Consider the following 20,701-nt stretch of genomic DNA (forward strand, 5'->3'; position numbering starts at 1 on the left):
GTAGAAGAAACTGAAAAGAAAGAAAGAAGCTAAATGAACTGCCAGAAGGGACAGGTTTAGAAAAATAAAATTTACCTTTTCAATGATTCTACCTTTTCAGTAATTCCTCCTGTTTTAGTGATCGCTCCCACTTACTCATCTAGCGGGGACCCGCGCGGGTATCCCACTAGTATCAACAATTTTAAAAATATTCAATTTTAAAAATTTGTCATAAAATAATATTATATCGCAAATTTCAAAAAATTATTTGATATCAGAAGGATATTCAGAATGCAATTCGATAGGCCTGGTGTACTCTTAGCTCCCACAAAAAATATGTGAAAACATCGCTAAACGTTAATATCCCATTCCTTAAGGAAATCACACTTTTTGAGAAAAAAAATTACCTCCATAAAGGTTGTACATGTACTCATAATTGGCTCCACCGGGCATACCCAAAAGGAACACACACCTTTAACATGTCTAAAAGACCAAAAACTCCACATCGTAAAACTTTATTGTTGCAATCAATGTACAAACATTTCTAATGCATTGTACAGGTTGAGTCAAAATGGAGTAAACTGTTTGCGGCGCTTGGGTACAAAATCTAGAAGGAATCTGCTGTAAATAAAAAATGAATTAAAACAATCATCTCTCAACACGCAATATTCAAAATTGTCGAGTGCAATGACGTCCCAGTTATACAATGAAGGCTGACAACAATTGAGCACAAATAACCATGACGTCATTGCACTAGAAAATTCCGGCACGGGAATTTTGAATATCGTGTGTTGAGAGCTGGCTGTTTTTATTCATTTTTATGGTCAATATGAGTTTGTTTTAAATAAATCCACATGATTCATGCTTGGTAATATTATGAGGCATAATGTTGTGATTACCGGAGTCATCCTTCAATTATTTCTCACCAACATGTTGTTAATACATACTTTTTATTTAAAGGGATATTTGTGTACTACCAGAGACTTGATTATTAAATACGCTGCTATTGTGCAGCTGGAACATTTCTGTGGCTGCAACATTGCAATTCTGTTTTCATTTCACTTATTTGATATACTGGTCTGAAAATGGCTACTGAAAGGCAAATAACATTGCACCTGTCCTGGTATATATGTGTGGTCTTTTTATCACACTTTTTGCAGTCAAATTTGGTGGTCAAGTATTTGAACAAAGGAGGTACGTAGTTGACTGATTACTCAGATCCAAATGAAAAATATAACACTGACCCCAAACCAGGTTACCTGATTTTATGCATTTTTGGTGGCCATTTTGAAATTTCAAGGTCAAGGTGGACCATTTGGGTTTTTCAGTTGAATTTGTCATGTCAGAATGTCAAAATCATGAAAATTGGGCAATCTTAACCGCTTTAGTAAAAATGCACCTAGCCAAAAGTGCGTTGACCTTTTGTCACATTTCAGACCATAGCTCCATACGCAAAGCTCGCAGATAGGGCAAACTATACTTTTTTGGATTCCTTATGACCTTATTACATATAAAAATGTACAGGGCTGTCAAGTTTGCATGTTGCCTACAGACTGAACTAGAATTTCGCGGTTCTCGACGCATAGTGTCGGCCGCAATGCCTCCACCTTGACGCCCATCATTTTAACCAGTGCAAATTCACTTGACCCTAAAATGACCTTCACATTATTTGTCTCACTAAGGTGGACGTTCCCACCAAATTTCATGAACCTGCAGCAGCCTTGGGCAATTTGACCCCAGATGACCCTGAATGACCCCAAAATGACCTTGACATTTTTGCCTTGTTTCAGTGGTCGTCCCCACAAAATTTCATGAACCTGCAACAATATATGGCAATTTGACCCCGGATGACCCCCAAATGTGACCCGGCAGCACAAAGGAGCCGTAAATTCCCTAAATTGTATTCTGAGTTACGGTGTAAAATGTGTACGAAGGTCGTATTTATCGGTAACTTAAGCTGGCCCGACATCTGTCTTATTTTGATAGTCAAAAACTAATCAATAATCCTATTGTTGAAGTGGATAATAAGCTTCTACCTTATATGGCTATAGAACTTTTAATAGCTCTGGTCTTTGTTTGCTTTTGCTAACTCCTGTTCAAGTGGTGGGTTACCAGGCATTGTATTTTGTACAGGTATGCATAACCAACAATTAACAATGAGAGAGGGGCTTCAACTCATCTCTTGCAAAAATATAGGGATGATATAGGACAAATTTGGGAAAAATATAGGGGGAATATAGGAATATTTTTGGGAAAATATAGTTAAAATATAGGGCAGATGATGGATATATATGTAGAAAAGAGGATTTTTTATCGACATATTTTACACAAAGTGTACCACATGTAAAACAGACAATAGGACAAAATGTAGAAGAAACATGACTTCAGTTAAATTGATACATGAATTTGTTGTAATATCCTACTGCACAGTCTATACCTTAATGTATAATGGAAGTGCAGTGGACCTTTTGGTTTTATCACTTAAATTACACTAATTGTGGCCTTTGCTGTTTTAATCTACATCAATGATCTGCCTGACAACCTGTCTTCAAGAGAGAGATTATTCGCCGATGACTGCATTATCAAGAAATCAAATCTGCTGAAGATTCCAGGATTCTTCAAAATGACATAAACCATCTGCAACTGGGAAACCAACTCCAAATGCTTTTTAATGAGAGTCACTATAAAAACAAGCCAATTGCAAACCAGATCAACCATATAAGATGGGAGACAGTCTGCTTGACGAAGTTGTTACCTGGGAGCAGAGCTCTCATCAAGCATTACCTGGAACAGACACATAAATCAGATTGCCATAAAACCAAATAGAATTTTGGGACTTCTTCAAAGAAACATATCATCTTGTGACAGTCAACAAAGGACGTAGCGTAAAATGCACTTGTCTGCCCACTGTTGGAATATTGTCGGACAATATGGAATCCGCACCAGAGAAACAATATTGACACCCTTGACAATTAAAATTCATCAGAGTTGTGCAGCCCGGTTTGTCCATAATGACTATTCAAGACAATTGTTACTGACATATTGAGATGCCTCGACTAGGAGTAACTGGAATCAAGACGCACCAAAGCTCGCCTATGTCCCATCTACAAGGAGACTCATGACCTCATACGGAGTCATACCCAGTAACATATCACATCTCATCCAAACCAAAACTCAGAAAACTACATACTAGGCAGTCCTCAGGTCATCTTATCTACCCGCATCTGAGCCAACAAAAATGGCTATTTGCAGTCACTATATCCTTGGACCACCCCAGAGTGGAATATGCTTCCTGACACCAGATGCGGACCAACACAGCTGCCGTGTTGGAATTAAGCATTTTTTATGCGTAGCAAAATTTTGCTTTCATTACTTTTCTCTTGGTATATTCACATACTTCAGTGTGTAAGTCTATGGCATAAAAATGCTACTCTAAAATGGTGAAGCAAATTGATAAAATTGTGCAGCATTATGCTACGCGATACCAGCTATTTCCAACGCTGCACAACTGGACAATGTGGACATAAACTATCTCACCAAATCTGCCCACTTCTAAGCTGCTGAAACATGTTCTTAGTTTGCGCACTTGCATTGAAGATCTACAAGTGTGCGCCCATTGCGTGGCAGTGTGTGCGCTGTGACTCTCCACTATTGTGTCATAATGTATAGCTGATACCAATCAAATTGTGTGTATTCTTGATAAGACACACCAACTGAATAAGAATTTGATGGGAATGTCAGATAAAATCATAGTGATTTTGAAAACTAAATGTCAGTAAATTATGCACATATATACCAAATTATGTGGTGTTTCAAAACTTCATATCAATTAAATATTCCATAAAATAATAAATTTTAATTTAAACCAATTCGATCAGTGCTGCTATTTTGAAGCCCAAATACAAAAGAGCACATAGTCATAGAATCCCTCAGTTGTCTTCATTGAGACACAATTATAAAGCAGAAATAATGATTTGATCAAATTTCTGCAGTGCACTGTGCACATTAAAAACAAATATGCACATAAAACACAAAAACAAAAACAAAAAGGAATTATAGGGCATTTTACAACTTTATAGGAAAATATAGGAAAAGTTCAAAAATATAGGAAATATAGGGCCAGTTGAAGCCCTGCAGTTCCGAGAAATTGCACTCGCAAGCTCGGACGGACAGAATGACGGACAACCAGGAAACATAATACCTCTGGTGGAGGCATAAAAATAGTGTACCTATCATATGTATTATGCACATGCATATCAACGGTGTCCTGGTGACAGAACCCATGTCTTGTCCCTTAGTTCTTTAGTCCTGCTATCATGTTATGGTGTAAAGTCCAGATTCATAGGAGATAAGTGAGGTTTAGGTGTTGTAGACCAGTCTTGAGCAGTACTTGATAATGGTGCCCTGGTGACAGAACCCATGTCTTGTCCCTTAGTTGTTTAGTCCTATGTCATGTTATGGTGTAACGTCCAGATTCATAGGAGATAAGTGAGGTTTAGGTGTTGTAGACCAGTCTTAAGCAGTACTTGATAATGGTGCCCTGGTGACAGAACCCATGTCTTGTCCCTTAGTTGTTTAGTCCTATGTCATGTTATGGTGTAAAGTCCAGATTCATAGGAGATAAGTGAGGTTTAGGTGTTGTAGACCAGTCTTGAGCAGTACTTGATAATGGTGCCCTGGTGACAGAACCCATGTCTTGTCCCTTAGTTGTTTAGTCCTACTATCATGTTATGGTGTAAAGTCCAGATTCATAGGAGATAAGTGAGGTTTAGGTGTTGTAGACCAGTCTTAAGCAGTACTTGATAATGGTGCCCTGGTGACAGAACCCATGTCTTGTCCCTTAGTTGTTTAGTCCTATGTCATGTTATGGTGTAAAGTCCAGATTCATAGGAGATAAGTGAGGTTTAGGTGTTGTAGACCAGTCTTGAGCAGTACTTGATAATGGTGCCCTGCCAACAGAACCCATGTCTTGTCCCTTAGTTGTTTAGTCCTATGTCATGTTATGGTGTAAAGTCCAGATTCATAGGAGATAAGTGAGGTTTAGGTGTTGTAGACCAGTCTTGAGCAGTACTTGATAATGGTGCCCTGGTGACAGAACCCATGTCTTGTGCAATTTGTTCTTTTGGTAATGCTGCTTCTTCATTTGCACGCAGTTGAGATATCTGAGCTTGGATAGCCTTGCCTTCCTCTTTGGTCTGCATAGATGTGGGAAAAAAGAAGAGAAATGAAATTAAGTGTTTTTAGCAGAATAAATTTTTCAGCTGAACATTTATGATTTATGATTCAGAGTTTGTCTTAGTTGTACCGCGATTGCCATGATGGCGGTGAAATTTGCTTTCCTTGAGTGTGTGCGTTTACAAACACCAGCAAACAAGGACACATAAGAAATCTCTGTAACTACAGGCATACAGGAACTGCAGATGTCCGTAGTTCCTGGATGGTGTTCCTAGACGCAACGTTCCCGGAACCACCGCTAGGTGGCAGCACACGACGAAAGCTTTGATGGAACACCTTAATTACTTTCATATGGAAAAACCAGGTAATGCTCTGAGATGCCCGAGATATCTATGATGTAGCCACAATTTTGACATTGTAGCGCATGGAATGCCTTAGAATGGTTTCAAAAGGGTTGGAAACGATGATAAATATACGAAACAGCATTGATCTGGGCCAAAAAAGGGCATTTAATCGACAGATCTAATAGACCCGTGACGTCACAGGTCTATACATGTACAGGTAGCCGGGTATAGCCCCCTTCATCTGGCCAGACGCCACCAACGGCATCTATCTCTAGTTCCGAAAAACTCTGGATCCACAATGGCATAAGAAGCATTATAGCTATTGACCGCAGTTGCCTATGTAGGTCAATCCACACTTTTTCTGCAGATCATTAACACCTGTCAAGCAGGAATTCTCAAGAGAATGGGTATAATCTGTTGCAAGATTCCTTTTATACCTTAACCATCGTGTATACAGACACAACGGCAAGAGTGTACACAGGGTATTGTGGGAAATAATGAGCTCTGGACGGTTAGCAGTACACTTAATTTGTAAAAGTTAATCTGAAAAATATTATAGTGTATTCAACCTAATCAGCACCCCAGGTTCTTAACATAGTCATATAATTGTTACTACTAGTTAATAATTGTAAATGATCCACTGTACCTCATCAAATTCACAGCATTTTCTAGCATAGTCGCTAGCCATCTCCAGGTTGCCATTCTTCATATGGTACTGAGCCAGGAATTTATACGCCATGCACAGCTCTTCCGTATCACCAGTCTGGTGGAGCAAATTACAATTGTTCCATTTTGAATCAATTACAAATAATATAAATATATGTGAGGTGATGAAGGAATTGATACCAACCATTCTCAATTTTGTATACAATTAATTTACATATTGTGTATAATAAATTTTGTACAAGCATAACCATAAATCCAAATTAAACACTTTTAGTCCCTTAACCAATAATAAAAGTAACTGGTTTTAGTGGTATATCAAAATTGACTTGTAATGACATTCCATTCATGTGCTAGATTGCATCATATACCATAAGATCTTGATAGTTAGCAATAGCATTTGTGCTTACTATCAAGCGCTTTTAAAACATGCAAACATGAAGTGCCCCATCCACAAAAGTGTATAGGGTTTTGAGCAAATCATTGATACACATAGTTATATACGATCAAGTAAACCTGCCCATTTGTGTCTCAACCCCATTAGCTCATTTGGTAAAGCGCCAAACTTTGGTACAATTTCATGTTTTCAAAAGTGCTGGATAGGAAGCACATATGTTTTTGAGTTTTTACAATAGTTCAATGACTACAAGACAGCTGATGATGTTGCTCACATCATTTCACACATGACAGGTGAGTTACAAGCCAGTCCTTATTGCACTAGGTGTTTGTCTTTCAACTTGTAGCATCAACAACTAGATTTGGTCTCTGTAGCCAGGTCCAGGTTTATTATAATACTACAACTGGTGGTTTCTTTTGGCAAATTGAGATGGGCTACAACTTACCCCCATAGCTTCTGCTTGCTCAACGTATTTAGTATAAAATGAAGCAGCTTTCTCTTCTTCACTCAAACTTTCATGGAGCCTGTTGAGTAAAAAAAATTGTATTGAAAGTCAATTAAATGGATACCATCATTAATCTGCCTGTAAGAATAACCATTGAAGACATGCTAAGGTCCTTTTATTTTGTTTAATATGTCAGAATAACTACTGGTCAAGTTTTCCAAGGATATTTCAAGCGGCTCAATGTATAAGCTAAAGTGTATAGGGATGCCAACACATTATTACAGCACAATGCCCAGCTTACTTACTGGGAGGCATTATTTATGGAAGCCTTTTCATAATGAAACGATAAATGATGCAATACTGAAATAATTCCATTATCCATCCAGGAATCTGCATTGTAACATTTCACTTGATGAAGTTACGAGACAAGGAAGAAACCTGTACTGAATTTCAACCTAACTAAGATAAGATGGCAATTGCAATTACTGTATTGTATTGGAAGCAGCTGTTGTCCCTCTCCTTAAAAAAGTTTGAGGTAGTCAAGCGCCTTGTAAAGCTCTTCAAGTAGTGTCAGTGCATATCAATACAATGCTAACCCATTTCAAATTGGATTCCTGGATTGTTACTTTATGTACTTCTGGTGTTTTAGTACTATTGAAAGAGAGAAAATATGGAACTTACTTGGCTAATTTGGCAAGCGCTGTACCCTCTATGTCACCTACTGAATATGCACGCCAGTAACATTTCTTAGCTTCCTGAATCTTCTCAAGCTTCTCGTAGCTTTCACCTAATGCTACCAACATTCTTGAATCATTTGGTCTGCAAAACAAGGTCAAATATTCAATAACATAAGCAACTGGTTTAGATTAGTTATAAATGTTAATTTTTTAAACATGATTGTTGTACTTCATGGGTAGTACTTACCAAACCATAAATTATGCAATTCAGTACCTAATTGACATATTATACTAAAAATTTAGACTTCTCTAGCAGCTGCAGATTTTTCTCTGTCTTAAAAAGCATATGACAACTTTAATGAGTGATCAAGAAAACTTGTTTGTTAGACTGTAAGGAGATACTTGCTACATGATCACATCAATATAAATGGAGCAAAACTACCTCACACTTTGTTGACAGAGATTAAGTAACCTTGTACATACCTGAGTTGTTGTGCTTGTCTGTAGTAGTATAAGCAGTAAAATGGCATGCGAAGGAGTTCATATGTCTGTCCCAGACCATACCAGGCACGGAAATCACGCTTGTTCACCTCTTGGGAAGGGAGAAAAAGAAAGAAATGTAGTGAATTGAGAATAGCAGTACTGATCAAATATTAATCAATGTTAATGTTTAGCACTGTCACACAACACTAAAACATATGCAGGTTTATGAATTCATGATTGGGCTTTTCTGACCATGATAATAATTTTTTTGAAAATCATGATTCATGTAAGCTTACATAATGAAATCGGAGTAAATGAGCTCAGGAAGACAACTGTTGTCTTTGTTTTGTTAACTTTTAGATTTGTAAATTAAATGCTTGCTAAAAGCACAAAAATAGACATAGGAATCAAATTTCCTATTAGTATTTATATGAAGCATATGATTCCATTTCTGCAATGGTCATAATATCATAACTCAGTGGCAGATGTAACTAGTGAGGGATTTATCATGCGTGCATGTCACTCATAGAGGGCAAATAGTTTTTTTGTCATAAGCCTGTAAAAATTTGCATTCTGATCTTATACATTGTAGTGGTACCATGGACTAATTGCTACATGCCCAAACCTTGTTAAATTCAAGCTTAAAGAAGATTTTATCCTTCTACTTCTAGTCTTTGCAAATAAATTCCAGAGGTATACTGTTTTGGTCACCATGTGTAACAATCCAATAAAGCAAACATACTATAGTGTTACATATATATAAGGCTATTTATTCATTTTCTTAATAACATATGGCACAAAGCCAGTCACATGCAATATTGAATAAGTCAATAAATTGAAGGATAGCCTTTAAAATCATATCAAAACATTACTAGAAAATACATACAAGCAAAACATGAAATAAAACAATAAAAGAGAACATGCATGGAATGTTACACCTACTACTATTATAGCGCTCTCCTCCTTTGACAACATAATTTATATGTTATCAAAATGTTTGAACAGACATGGATTTTCCCTACCTACCTATAGCTTGCCTATATGCTTCAATAGCTGCTGGTGTGTTTTTCATTTCCATGTACTCATGACCCATCAGAGTCCATGCAGAGAGGTAATGGGGATTGAGTTTCAAAGCTCGCTGGAAGTAGAGTACAGCTTTCTCATGCTGGGCACGCAGAGAATAGTAATTCCCTGGAAAAGAGATATAGACATCAAGTCAGGTTGATCAGTTTCTAATTTATACCAATTCCATGATAAATACAACAGCAGTGAAGTGCCAACACATACAGCACAAAAGCTGCTGAAATGTGCTTGTAGAACCTGAAGGCTATGGCCCCAACCATATATGTGGTGCTAATTCAGACAGCCAATTTTGTCCTTCTCCACTCAATTTTATTTGCCAAATTCGAGTAAAATATGTATGGCTTTCCTAATTAAATTTACAACTTTTATCAGGTAATGTCAATGTGACCTTCATCAAAGCTTCTTAACATTCTTACCATTAAAACATTCTTGATTTTCTTGATTCATTTCTGTACTAATCTGCACACTGATTTGTTCTTTACTTTTTTATTGTTAGGCCTTGTCTATGGCAAAAGCTCAATAACCACCCACTCTAAATCTGAGTGTATTTGCCTGCTCACAGCAACTCACCTATAACACAGCATGTCTCTACCCTGTACTTATCCACATCACATGCATGGTGTGCTAAATGACTTAACTCAGCTTTCATCTCCTACAAACAAACACAAATATTCCTTTTTAAGGTACTTGTTCAACATGTCAGCTTCCATTTTATGGTATACAAAATATTGACTGCACATGAGGTATGATGAAACTATTTCTCCTGATGAGATGATATCTACAGTGTAGGCCTATTATTTTCGACAGGTCGGATCCCCAAATAATGACAGGAGGGTGAGAGTTCATAAGGGCAATGTCGTGACCCAGGTCACAGTGTTAGGTAGAGATGACATACCACTACCACCATGACCATGGCCATTTTGTTCATTCTAACGTTTCTAGTACATTTCGATTTAGACTTATGTTAATGTTAATTCTTGAGGTACATGAACATGAATGATTTATAGTTGTACCATGCAATAACTATATTGAACACGAATGAAATGTTTTGTTATTATTTCTTCCAAGATCTGTTGATCCCATCAATGAGATACTATGGTCAGATTCCACCAAGCATATCAACTTATCACTGTCATATTCCATTGATTTACTACAGAATATATCGCATAATCTACTTGTAATTTAAAATTGTAAATATGTTACAACACATGAATAATATCATGTAGAAACAAAATGGGGGCTATGCCAGGATGGACTGATCTATGTCAATTCAGATCATAGACATGATATAACACTTTGAATCGTGACTTTGCGTGGATTTTTGTCACTCGCCCTTCACGAATATTTAGACATTCCCTGATAAAGTGCATTTAATGTCTTCTGATTGGTTAATAAAGTATTATTATTTTTCTTATCAAAGCTTCTTAACCTAGTATAAGCAGTAGTAAGCTTTTAGACTACACTTGGAGGTGACAAGCCTAGTGATGACAGTCTAAAACAGCCACCATGTTAATATACCTTGACATAGAGTAGGTTGGAGTAGACATCCATGTTTTCTAGTCGGTAGGGATCCACTTTCTGAAGCTGACCAAACAACTCAACTGCTCTGTCTACATCTACAGAATGATGAGATACAAAATACACAATATACTATTTTTACAATCTGGGAACTATTCTGGTCAGGCTGCAAAGTTGATATTCATAAGGCACTCATTTCTGAGGCCACTGAAAAAGGGTACTATGATCATCAAGTATTTAAGAATGCTTAAGAAATTGTAACACCAAGTGGCCAGTGGTCATTTTGAGGTCATTCTTAAAACATGTATGTTTTCCACCATATTTTACATTCTGAGAACTCTGCTTTAGATAGTTAAACTACAAATTACACATGCTTGCACAGATTTGTGCTAGGATATGTAGCATTGATGACAAAAAGTGCGTTCATGTTACACTAAATCTGTGCAATACTTCAGAGCCAATACTTGTGTTACAATATAAGCTAAACATTTAACAGCTTCAACAACATGAGTACAGATCAACAAATCATGATATACATATGGGACAATTGCAGCAGTATCAAAACCTATTTGCCAATACCATCATCTGTTCCACCAAATTAAATGTCCTGTACATCCAGGATAGAAAACATCATGACTACAGTTTGTCCACTTTGAAGTATGAAGTAAGGTACGCACATTTTGTGTAAGCGTATCGTGCCTTGCATTTTAAGATGCTCATGCATTTTTTGTGCGCCTAGCAGTGTGTTAAGTCCTTTTGACATTATGGTGCGCAGAAACTGCATAATTTACTGCATACTTTACTTCATATTTCAAAGTGGACAGACTGTATTCTATGGTTTAATGTATTTATTCCATGTTGTAGTGCAAAATGTTCTTTCAATTCCATTAAAGGTGAACCTCATTGAAAATAAAGTTATATATCAATGGAAAGCTTATGATGTCAGGATACTAACAATTATTTTTTCCGATTTTTTTGATGGCCAATAAAGCTGAAAAATTAAAAAAATGATTGAATTTTTAGTCTTTTTTAAGGCGCCCAAAAAGCACCCAAATCAATCGTCTATGACCTTGAGAATGCTCGTGACGTAAGTTCAGGGTTCGCAGTCACGTGATCCTACTCGGAAACATGTAAACAAGACTTGCTTCCTGTACTTTGCAAGCTGCCCGGCAAGTCTGATTTTGACAATAAAGCTTGAAATTAGAGGAATCTTCAAGTTGCTGGTTCCTTCTATATTAGAAATAATAGAATTATGGTCAACACATAAATTTTCCGTAATTTTTGACAAAATCAGTCATAACTCTGGGTATAACTGGGTAATTGTAATTGAGTTTGAATTTCGCGCTGGGATCAATCCCATGCGCAAATGCTTGCTGGACCGTTCATGTCATGGACTGAATAAACATGATCGAATAACAAATTTAATAATTGTTTGTGACATTCCCTATTCTTGATTCATTTTAAAATATCTGATTTAAAAAAATATCGTCTTGAAGTAATCAAAAAAATAATAAGAAACCGCCGATTTCATCAAATCCAGCCCATATAAAGGTTTTCATATTTAGCGCATTGCGGTAATACATTCTTTCCACACAATCGCGATTGAAAGAAACAGATACTCGGCAGATACTTTATTATAAAATAAATACAATTTAGACTTAGTAGACCGTTATTTGATGGCATTCTGAAATCTGAATAAAATTAAAATATTGTCACTTGTGTCACGATTCTTTAATGATATTACAATCAGTGTACGGTACTGAAAAAGTGAAACATTCATGTTTTATGGATTACCGAACACGATGCGCGTAAATTGCTGCTGGATGCTGAAGAAATGGCAGGGACGGATATGCACAAACACAGCGACTCGCTTCGGGGCTTGGTCCTCGTAGCACTTGCGCTGTCAGGAGATTTGGTCACTCGTTCCCTTATATTTGGAACATTTACAGGAATAAATTTTGCTGATGAAGTAGCAATAAGTTGGAAATATCAGAATGTGAATATCAAATCGGTCATTTTGTCTGCAAGTACAGTACAGTCGCGGATACTGAACACTCGGCGTAGTGAGACTCAGTCAGTCCGCTGAGCTGAGCTCATCCGTATGTATCTATATCGAGTTCGCTTATCATACATGACCGGCTATGACCGGTTGTAAAGCTAAGAAATAATTAAAAATCCTGTACATGTACCTTATTCTATGCCTTCCTTTTCTCTTTGTGATAAGTTCATCTCAACTTGGTGTGACGATCTGAACTGGTAGCACTAGCAGTTATTTTTGCAATCTGTTTTCAGTCCGGTTCTTCGCTAATCTTCGCTCTTCAGTACTTTACTGTAATATTCCCTATGCATATCGTGGATGGATTGGCCTATCCCAAATCACCCCGGCCAGCACTTTTCCCATTTTTAAATCCACACACTTTATTCAGGAACTTCATTCTTGATTTGATCATGATATTTCCTTCATGTTATTCTTATTTTATTGAAGATATTTTTCATGTAAAGTAAGTTGACAATGACTGAATTAGTGCATTGGCCCGATGCATGCCACAGTAATACACGGACATTGTGTTTACAATCAAACCCGGAAGTAACTGTGTGTCCCGTGCTGACGTCATCATCGAAAGCGCCCAATTTGAACGATTTCGTTTTGTAATTTAGGGGGGGTGCCAATATCCAATCTTTGCATGGAGATTATGTCTATCCTGGTGCGTTAGGCAAATAAAAAATATTCTTTTCTGCTTCCTGGCATCATAAGCTTTTCATTGATATATAACTTTATTTTCAATGAGGTTCACCTTTAATAACATCATATATTTTCTATGACTTTTTGGGTATTGATTTTTTCATCCATTAATTTCTCAGGCCAAACAATTGATTAATCATGATTTTTCTAGGTTTTTCAAGTCAATTTCCAACTCAGAGTATGACATCAGTTAAAGCTCATTCAGTCATGAATGATTGTGTTAATTACCTCTGACATTATGATGAGCTACAGCAATCTGTGATATGATATAAGTACTGGTACTGAATCCACTCTCACTCAGATTGGTATATCTCTTTAAAGCTTCCTCATTTAGTTGTAACTCTAAGTAGGTGTGTGCTATGAAGAATTCTTTCATCCAATGGTCTGGTAATGTCAAGAAACTTAACTGGAAGCAAAGTGCAAAGTTAGTATGACTTATATTATCAACTCACTCACATGTCCCATAGAAGTATCTATACTTGGTAAAGCATGCCAAATATGGCACACCGACATCGCCTGGCTAATAATTACTTGGTACAGCAGAGATACTAAAATGAATACCCGGGATCGATACATGTGAATGTGCTATGCACGATTTGATATTTAGATGATAAATCTTTGGATACCGGGGTAGAAAATAATGAATATCTCCTGTAATTTTTTTATTCTAAAGAAGCCATATTTAGATCCTTCCACTTGAATATATGTGTTGAACGGATATGATAGTCGTTAGCTTGCGTCTTGAGAAAGAACCGTGCGTCTTTAACTCAAAAACTGACAAAAATTCTGATTTTATATGTGCCGAACTATAAGCGCAACGTAGGCTAGCTGCACTCACTCGTGGAGGCAATCTAAACGCAGCCTGACCTCATGGCGTATACATGCTCACTCACACACAGAGAGGTCAATTATCAGGCTATTGTCAGTAGTCTTAGTCGGCTCATTCTCTCTCTCTCTCTCTGTGTCAGGTGGCGCTGTGTAGCGCTGCTGTGGTCTTCACAAGAGTACGCCATCTCACTCGATCCGATGCCAAGTGTGTTGCACCTTGCATTCCCTGGTTAGAAACCAGCTTCACGTCATTAGTCCAAGATGTTGGTGGACGTCCTCTTCCTCGCTTGCCTTCCATGGCCCCTTGCAAAATCTGTTTTTCTACACCTCCATGTTTCCTGACAATATGGCCAAAGTACTTCAGCTCATTATGCGTCTCAAAACTATTAAACAGGTCGGAACAAAATGGCCATGCGTGGATGTGGATTCAACCTAGCATGGCGATTTCTGCCATGAAGATATCGGGGCGATGACACTATGCATGGTCAATTGAATGCATACATAAGCCATACAAACAGGACTTTTGCGGCTTTTGTGAAATTTGACCACTACTTATAGTTTGTACCACCAAATGGGATACACACTCACACCTAACCACCAACCAAGGATTCTCAAATACATACATACAATTGACACACAATGATCTCTAGCATTCAAGTTTTTCTCACCAAACCTTAGGCAACTTTGATGTTATATTATCTACTATTAGGCCTATTTCGCTTACTGCCACATGGAAACTTCACTGAATCATGTAAGAGAAATCCAGATGTACGCTTTTTACCCTTATAGTGTGTTAATCCAAAATGAAGGATTTGTCTATTTGGTGATCTAGACCTTATAAAATAATCATTTTGCCTTTTGCCCCCAATCGTCTCCACTTGACTGTAATTTTACCTTTTCCTTGTCTGTAATTAGTGTTGACAGTTCTACCCAAGCTCCCCAATGTAATGGTGTTTTATTGATAGCTTCCACTAACACACCCTCAGCTTCTTTAGTCAATTCCAATTTCTTCAACACAACTCCATATCTGTAATCAAAGATAGTTACATCCACACTGTGAAGGCAGACAGCAGGTTTACATGCATTTACACACCCAATTTAGAAAATGAACATCCATTTCATAAATTCTCCCAATTAAATATGTGAGCATCATTAAGGCTGGGCCACAACTAACTACTAATTCCAAATCTTATATCATGTCTTGACCCTTGAATAGCAATGCTAACAGAGTCAGAGACACTGGTTCTACCATTAAATGGTTTTCCTGGTTCCACCATTACATACAGTTATTTCAGGCTAAAAGTTGCACAAATTTTCAGTTTTCTTTAAGCGAGTTTCAAATTCTGTCATATGGGATCTAATAATTCAATTACTCATGACACAATTTATAAGTGAAACAGTTGGCCAGCTCTTACATCTTGTTTGGTTAACTCCCAGCAATTTTATTCATAATCTTGTGATTAATTGCTAACAATGTCATTCATACAGGCCTTTGTATCAGGACATGGAATAAGAATTTCCATTATCTCATTTCTCGACCCAAGGGTTAAGAGCAACATATTGTTCACTTGATTTGTTCAATCTTGTTTCTTTCTTGTCTTTCCATACAGGCTAGCATGCTTTAGGCTTTTAAGTTTGTCTTGAGCAATTTGCTTCAGCCTGGTCCCAGCAAGCATGTTTCAGCCTGAACCAACTGGTTAACAAGTATATATTCCTATTCGCTTGTTGTAATACTTACAAATATAAGCAGTATCCATCTAATTCAGCTTTCTCATGTTTCTTGCATAGTTCAATACGTAATGCCTTGAGTGATTCATTCATAATAGTCTTGTATTGTATAGGTCCCATCAGGTCTGTAATCTCATCATATTTCTTCTTCTCTCCTGACTGAAAATATACAAGTGATGACTTCAATCATGTTTCACTGTTGTTCATCACCATTCAATGGCATGCATCCATCATGTCATCTGCATGGTTTACTTTGTAGTAGATAAAGGGTGAGAAACAGACCATTACCATAGATAATCGGTGTCTTGTTGAGGTATGGTGAGCATGTTAGTAAGCTCGGAATGCGAGACCCAAGGGTCGAGCCTTCCAGCTACTAACATGCTAACCATACCTCAACAAGACAATCGATTATCTATGGTAATGGTCTGTTTTGAACCGCTTATCTTACATATACGGTGAGCCAAAATAAACAAATTTGTTGTTATGGTTTATTCATTTTCCAAAAGACGAACTGGAAAAGCTGATATGATTATCTCGTGTAAGTTTAGGGTTTTCCAAAATAAAAACACACGAGACAGTGTAATATTCTTCCCGTGTGTCCTGCGTTTGAGTCTCACGAGTCTTATCTAGTGTCAATTGAAAGTGATTTAATCAAATCAATACAGCATTGATTTTAACCGGAGATTCTATTCAATTCACTTGTGGTCATGTCCCACTCGATTATACATATTCGTAATATTAATAATGAATATGTAAATAGTTCAAAGGTCAAAGTGGGTGTGTTTTACCTAGACATGGCGGTAACTCATTTAACACCATAGAATTTATATTTATCTTTAATATGCTTATAGAACAAATGTCCTGAACCAAATCAACGCATATTCCTGGGTACCTTCCTCGACCTTTTTGGTTGGGGTTAGGCCATGAGATTGTTGTAGTTTTTCTACATCTAGTCTTGTGGCCTGTAATGTACTGCATTTTAGGTGCAAAATATCCTTGGTTGAACTTAATTTGTAAGACCTCATGGCTCTTGTTTTGTTACCTACTTTGTCGGAATCTGCGTTAGTTGGGAGAGGGGGACAAAGGTAGATTGACATCCTCGTCCCTAATTATACAGGCTTTAAGACATAATACAAACTAATTTGCATTATTCAATATAGGTGTTCTTGGTGTCATTCAATACACACAAGTATTGTTTACCATCTTCATTTAAATCTAATATGCATAAACTTGCATAATAATTTATGCTGATCGTGTAAAATATATTAAACTTTGATGCATTTTAAGTTTGTTGAAATGTCCAAAAAGTCAAATAATGTGGCCAGTGTTTCTAAATATGAACATGTACTTCTCTTGTTCAAAATTTATTGACCTGACCAAGATTATCTTGACCTGTCCACATTACTTGATATAATCGACAGTTGACCAGACTTTGAACAAAAGAAATACAATAGATAATGGAACAAAAGAAGAGGGCTAGACGTATATGCGAGGGTAGCTTTAGCTGTCCGGTCATGTAATACACATTTATCCAATTAATGATGTGAACATAATAAATGAAGGCTATAATCAATCTTCATAATGGGGCTTGGGGTGTTTTACAATGTTACTTTGGTCCATTCTTTATGACAGCCATAAAAGTTGATCATGATATTTGAAAGCATAAATATGCATTTAGATTTAGCATAAAAATCCATTTTTTGTGTGAATAATAAAACTGACTCCAAAAGGAATGACAGGGATAGGACAAATCTTACAAAATCCCTATCAAGTATATAATATCTACACACAAACAAATGCATGCACACACACTCAATTCTTTCCTAATTCTGAATTAAATCCACCAATTCTACTTACCAAGTATCGTGCATAGATATGTAGGAAATAAGTTTTCAGACTTGTACATTTTTCAGCTGAGAATGCTGCTCTATCATACTCTCGTAAGTCAAAGTAGGACTTGGCTAATAAATACTTGTCATACTCCTGCTGAAAATCCTGCAGAGACAAACAAACAAATAAACACATTTAATCAATATGTATCTGATGATATGCATCACAACTGGCTCAAACAATGAGACTGACTCATATTCATAGTCATAGGAAAATGGTACGGAAACACTTAAATAAGCACATTTTCCTGCTCGCTGCCGAGAGGGGGGCAAGCGATTTTTGGCGAGCCGTTTGGAAATTTTATCCCTCCCCCCGGGCTCATAATTATTGCACAGCCCCTTAAAGTGTACCACATGATATTCAAATATAGATCTCATCCACCAGACGTCTGTAGAAAAAGTTCCCATCACCTGCATGTTTTCAATGTTATGATAAGGGACTATTTGCATAAGTTATGCATACTATCCAAATTAAACCTATTATAGCCCTATTTAGCCGTACTGACTTGAGACTAGTCCCACACCTTTTTGAGGTGAAAAATGATCAAAATTGGGTGTGGGACTATGTCTTGAATTTTATGAATGAATGATCCTAACCTTTAGCTCTAGGCAGCGTTCGAATTAAGAATTTTTTGAGGTTGTCCGCTGGACAACCTCAAAAAAATTTTTGGTTGTCCGAAATTTATATGAACGCTGGCTCTAGGTCCAGGGATACTCCAAACTCCCCCCCTCCTTTTTTTAAACCTGGAGACTGGGACTTTACCTCGAAGGTGAGACTATACTTGCATCAGTACGGTATTTTAAATGGTTGCTAAAAAAGTAAGCCTACAAGTACAATGTATCATGCAAAGTGTAAGCAGGCATGTGAGACTAAGATAAAAGTTTTGAATACTATCCGAACTAAACCCATCAAGCATATTCTAGCGAGACAAATTTTATCGTGAAAACTGAAGACAAGATTTTTGCATCAATTTGTCCAACTCCCATGTATAAATTTCACACCCCACACAACTACATCCTATAACACACTATATAGTTGGAATTATAAATGCCTTCAGCTGTCACTAGGAATCAATGGTCCAATTTACCATAGGTGTTAGGGACCGTTCAAACACTTGTTGGGGGGGCCTGATGCACAAAAAATTTCATCGCTAAAATTGTTCGGCCCCCTCCCCTTTACAGACCTCCAAAATTTCAGGGCCCCCCTTTTTGACATGAAAATTATGGGTCAACCCCATAGAAAAGCATATATGGGCAATTCCACTGTAACTTGTGCTACACTTTTGGGCGTCCTTGGCATACTTTGTGCAACAGCTTTTTAAACTCATTTGATTGGAATCTGTATTTTTTGTATTTTAATACCCAACATTCAAGGCTAGATCCTCATAGTATTGCTAAATGAATATATCAACGTTTATGCGTATGGGACAGCTGCGAAAAACGGTAACTCGTGCTACGAGCGGTGACATGCTAAAAAATCACTCATTTTTATTTTGATTGTGTCCTAAAACAAAAAAGATTAAAGCTTAATTGATTATATGATAAGTAACTGCTATGCTAAGGTTGATCTTGGTATAACTTAAAAAGTTTTGTCCCTCATAGTTTTACATTGACTGGTAAAAAACATGGTAACTCGTGCTACGGTAACTCGTGCTACAGTTTGTCCGGCCATATACAAAATGGTTAATGTTCTTTTAAATGTCAAAGTTTCTTGATAAAAATTCCTCAATGACTGGTATATGATCAAATAACCCAATCTATGTACATATAATAATAATAATAATAATATGGAGGCACTTTTAAGTGCATAAACAAAACATGTCTCTATGCCCTTTACAAACAAGAAAATAAATGCTATCTTAAACTACAAACTTACACTACAAACAATAAATACAAATTAAATGACATTTGAAATAAATAAATGAGTTTTGAGTTGCGATTTGAATGAGTTCAGAGAATGTGCTTGACGAATATGAATCGGTAACTTATTCCATAGTGTGACCATGATAACCATGATAACCCCAAAAATAACCCAATTTATGTACAAATAACACCAATACAGTGCATGTATCGGCATACAATGTACCACACACATTACATCCCAGCATTACATGTATGTACTTATCCCTTGCTCCACCCTGTTTGGATATTTCATACTACTACATTGTAGGGCTTAAATTTCAACAGTTAAATTGAATAGTCAACAATTGATAGACTTTTACTTCCAGGTTATTTCACCCTAAATTAGTTCACAAAACTTGTAATGTTCGTGGTTCTTTACAATGATCGGCTCTGTAAGTTTCTTTAAATTTAAAAATTGCTTTCTGAGCTACCGGTATAGAATGTTTGGTCATCTTTTGGTTGAGATCATTTCCTGTGATTTCCTGCTTGGTGCATTACTGAATACAGTTTGCACGATTTCAATCACTTCACCTGAAAAATGAGACCCATCATACTAACAACATGAACAAATTTTGTATCAATCATACAAATCTCAGCATCAACTTGAAATGTCACTGTGGCTGTTAGCTAGTCTCAGGATTTCCAGTATTGCTTAGTTCTTTGAGCTAGATTGGGGGGGGGGACTAAAAATTTGGGTTGCATCATTTTGACCGGGTATTATGGGATATATACTAGAGCATTTTTTTTAGAGAGACTGTACAAGTTTAAGTCTTTGAGCTTCAAAAAAAGGGACTTTATTGGTATGTGTGCACAAAAATTTGGTATATTTACACTATTTTGCCGCATG

At 36.9% G+C, this 20,701-nt stretch overlaps 1 protein-coding gene across 1 annotated transcript in view; it reads right to left on the minus strand.

The window, feature by feature from the left end:
* Positions 1-452: 452 nt before the first annotated feature.
* The window catches only part of LOC140151234 (uncharacterized), a 37,595-nt gene continuing 17,346 nt past the window's right edge, over positions 453-20,701 (minus strand). Inside the window, exons 3-14 of the mRNA XM_072173507.1 lie at positions 17,921-18,058; positions 16,074-16,222; positions 15,230-15,362; positions 13,736-13,913; positions 10,765-10,862; positions 9,817-9,898; positions 9,190-9,354; positions 8,164-8,272; positions 7,685-7,822; positions 7,004-7,082; positions 6,145-6,261; positions 453-5,174 (exon numbers count right to left, since the gene is read on the minus strand). Coding sequence (XP_072029608.1) covers positions 4,980-5,174; positions 6,145-6,261; positions 7,004-7,082; positions 7,685-7,822; positions 8,164-8,272; positions 9,190-9,354; positions 9,817-9,898; positions 10,765-10,862; positions 13,736-13,913; positions 15,230-15,362; positions 16,074-16,183 — 1,404 coding nt within the window. The 5' untranslated portion in view covers positions 16,184-16,222; positions 17,921-18,058 and the 3' untranslated portion in view covers positions 453-4,979. The remainder of the gene's footprint in view (positions 5,175-6,144; positions 6,262-7,003; positions 7,083-7,684; positions 7,823-8,163; positions 8,273-9,189; positions 9,355-9,816; positions 9,899-10,764; positions 10,863-13,735; positions 13,914-15,229; positions 15,363-16,073; positions 16,223-17,920; positions 18,059-20,701) is intronic.

This window comes from Amphiura filiformis, chromosome 1 (genome assembly GCF_039555335.1).
Source record: "Amphiura filiformis chromosome 1, Afil_fr2py, whole genome shotgun sequence".
NCBI classification, from domain to species: Eukaryota; Metazoa; Echinodermata; class Ophiuroidea; order Amphilepidida; family Amphiuridae; genus Amphiura; species Amphiura filiformis.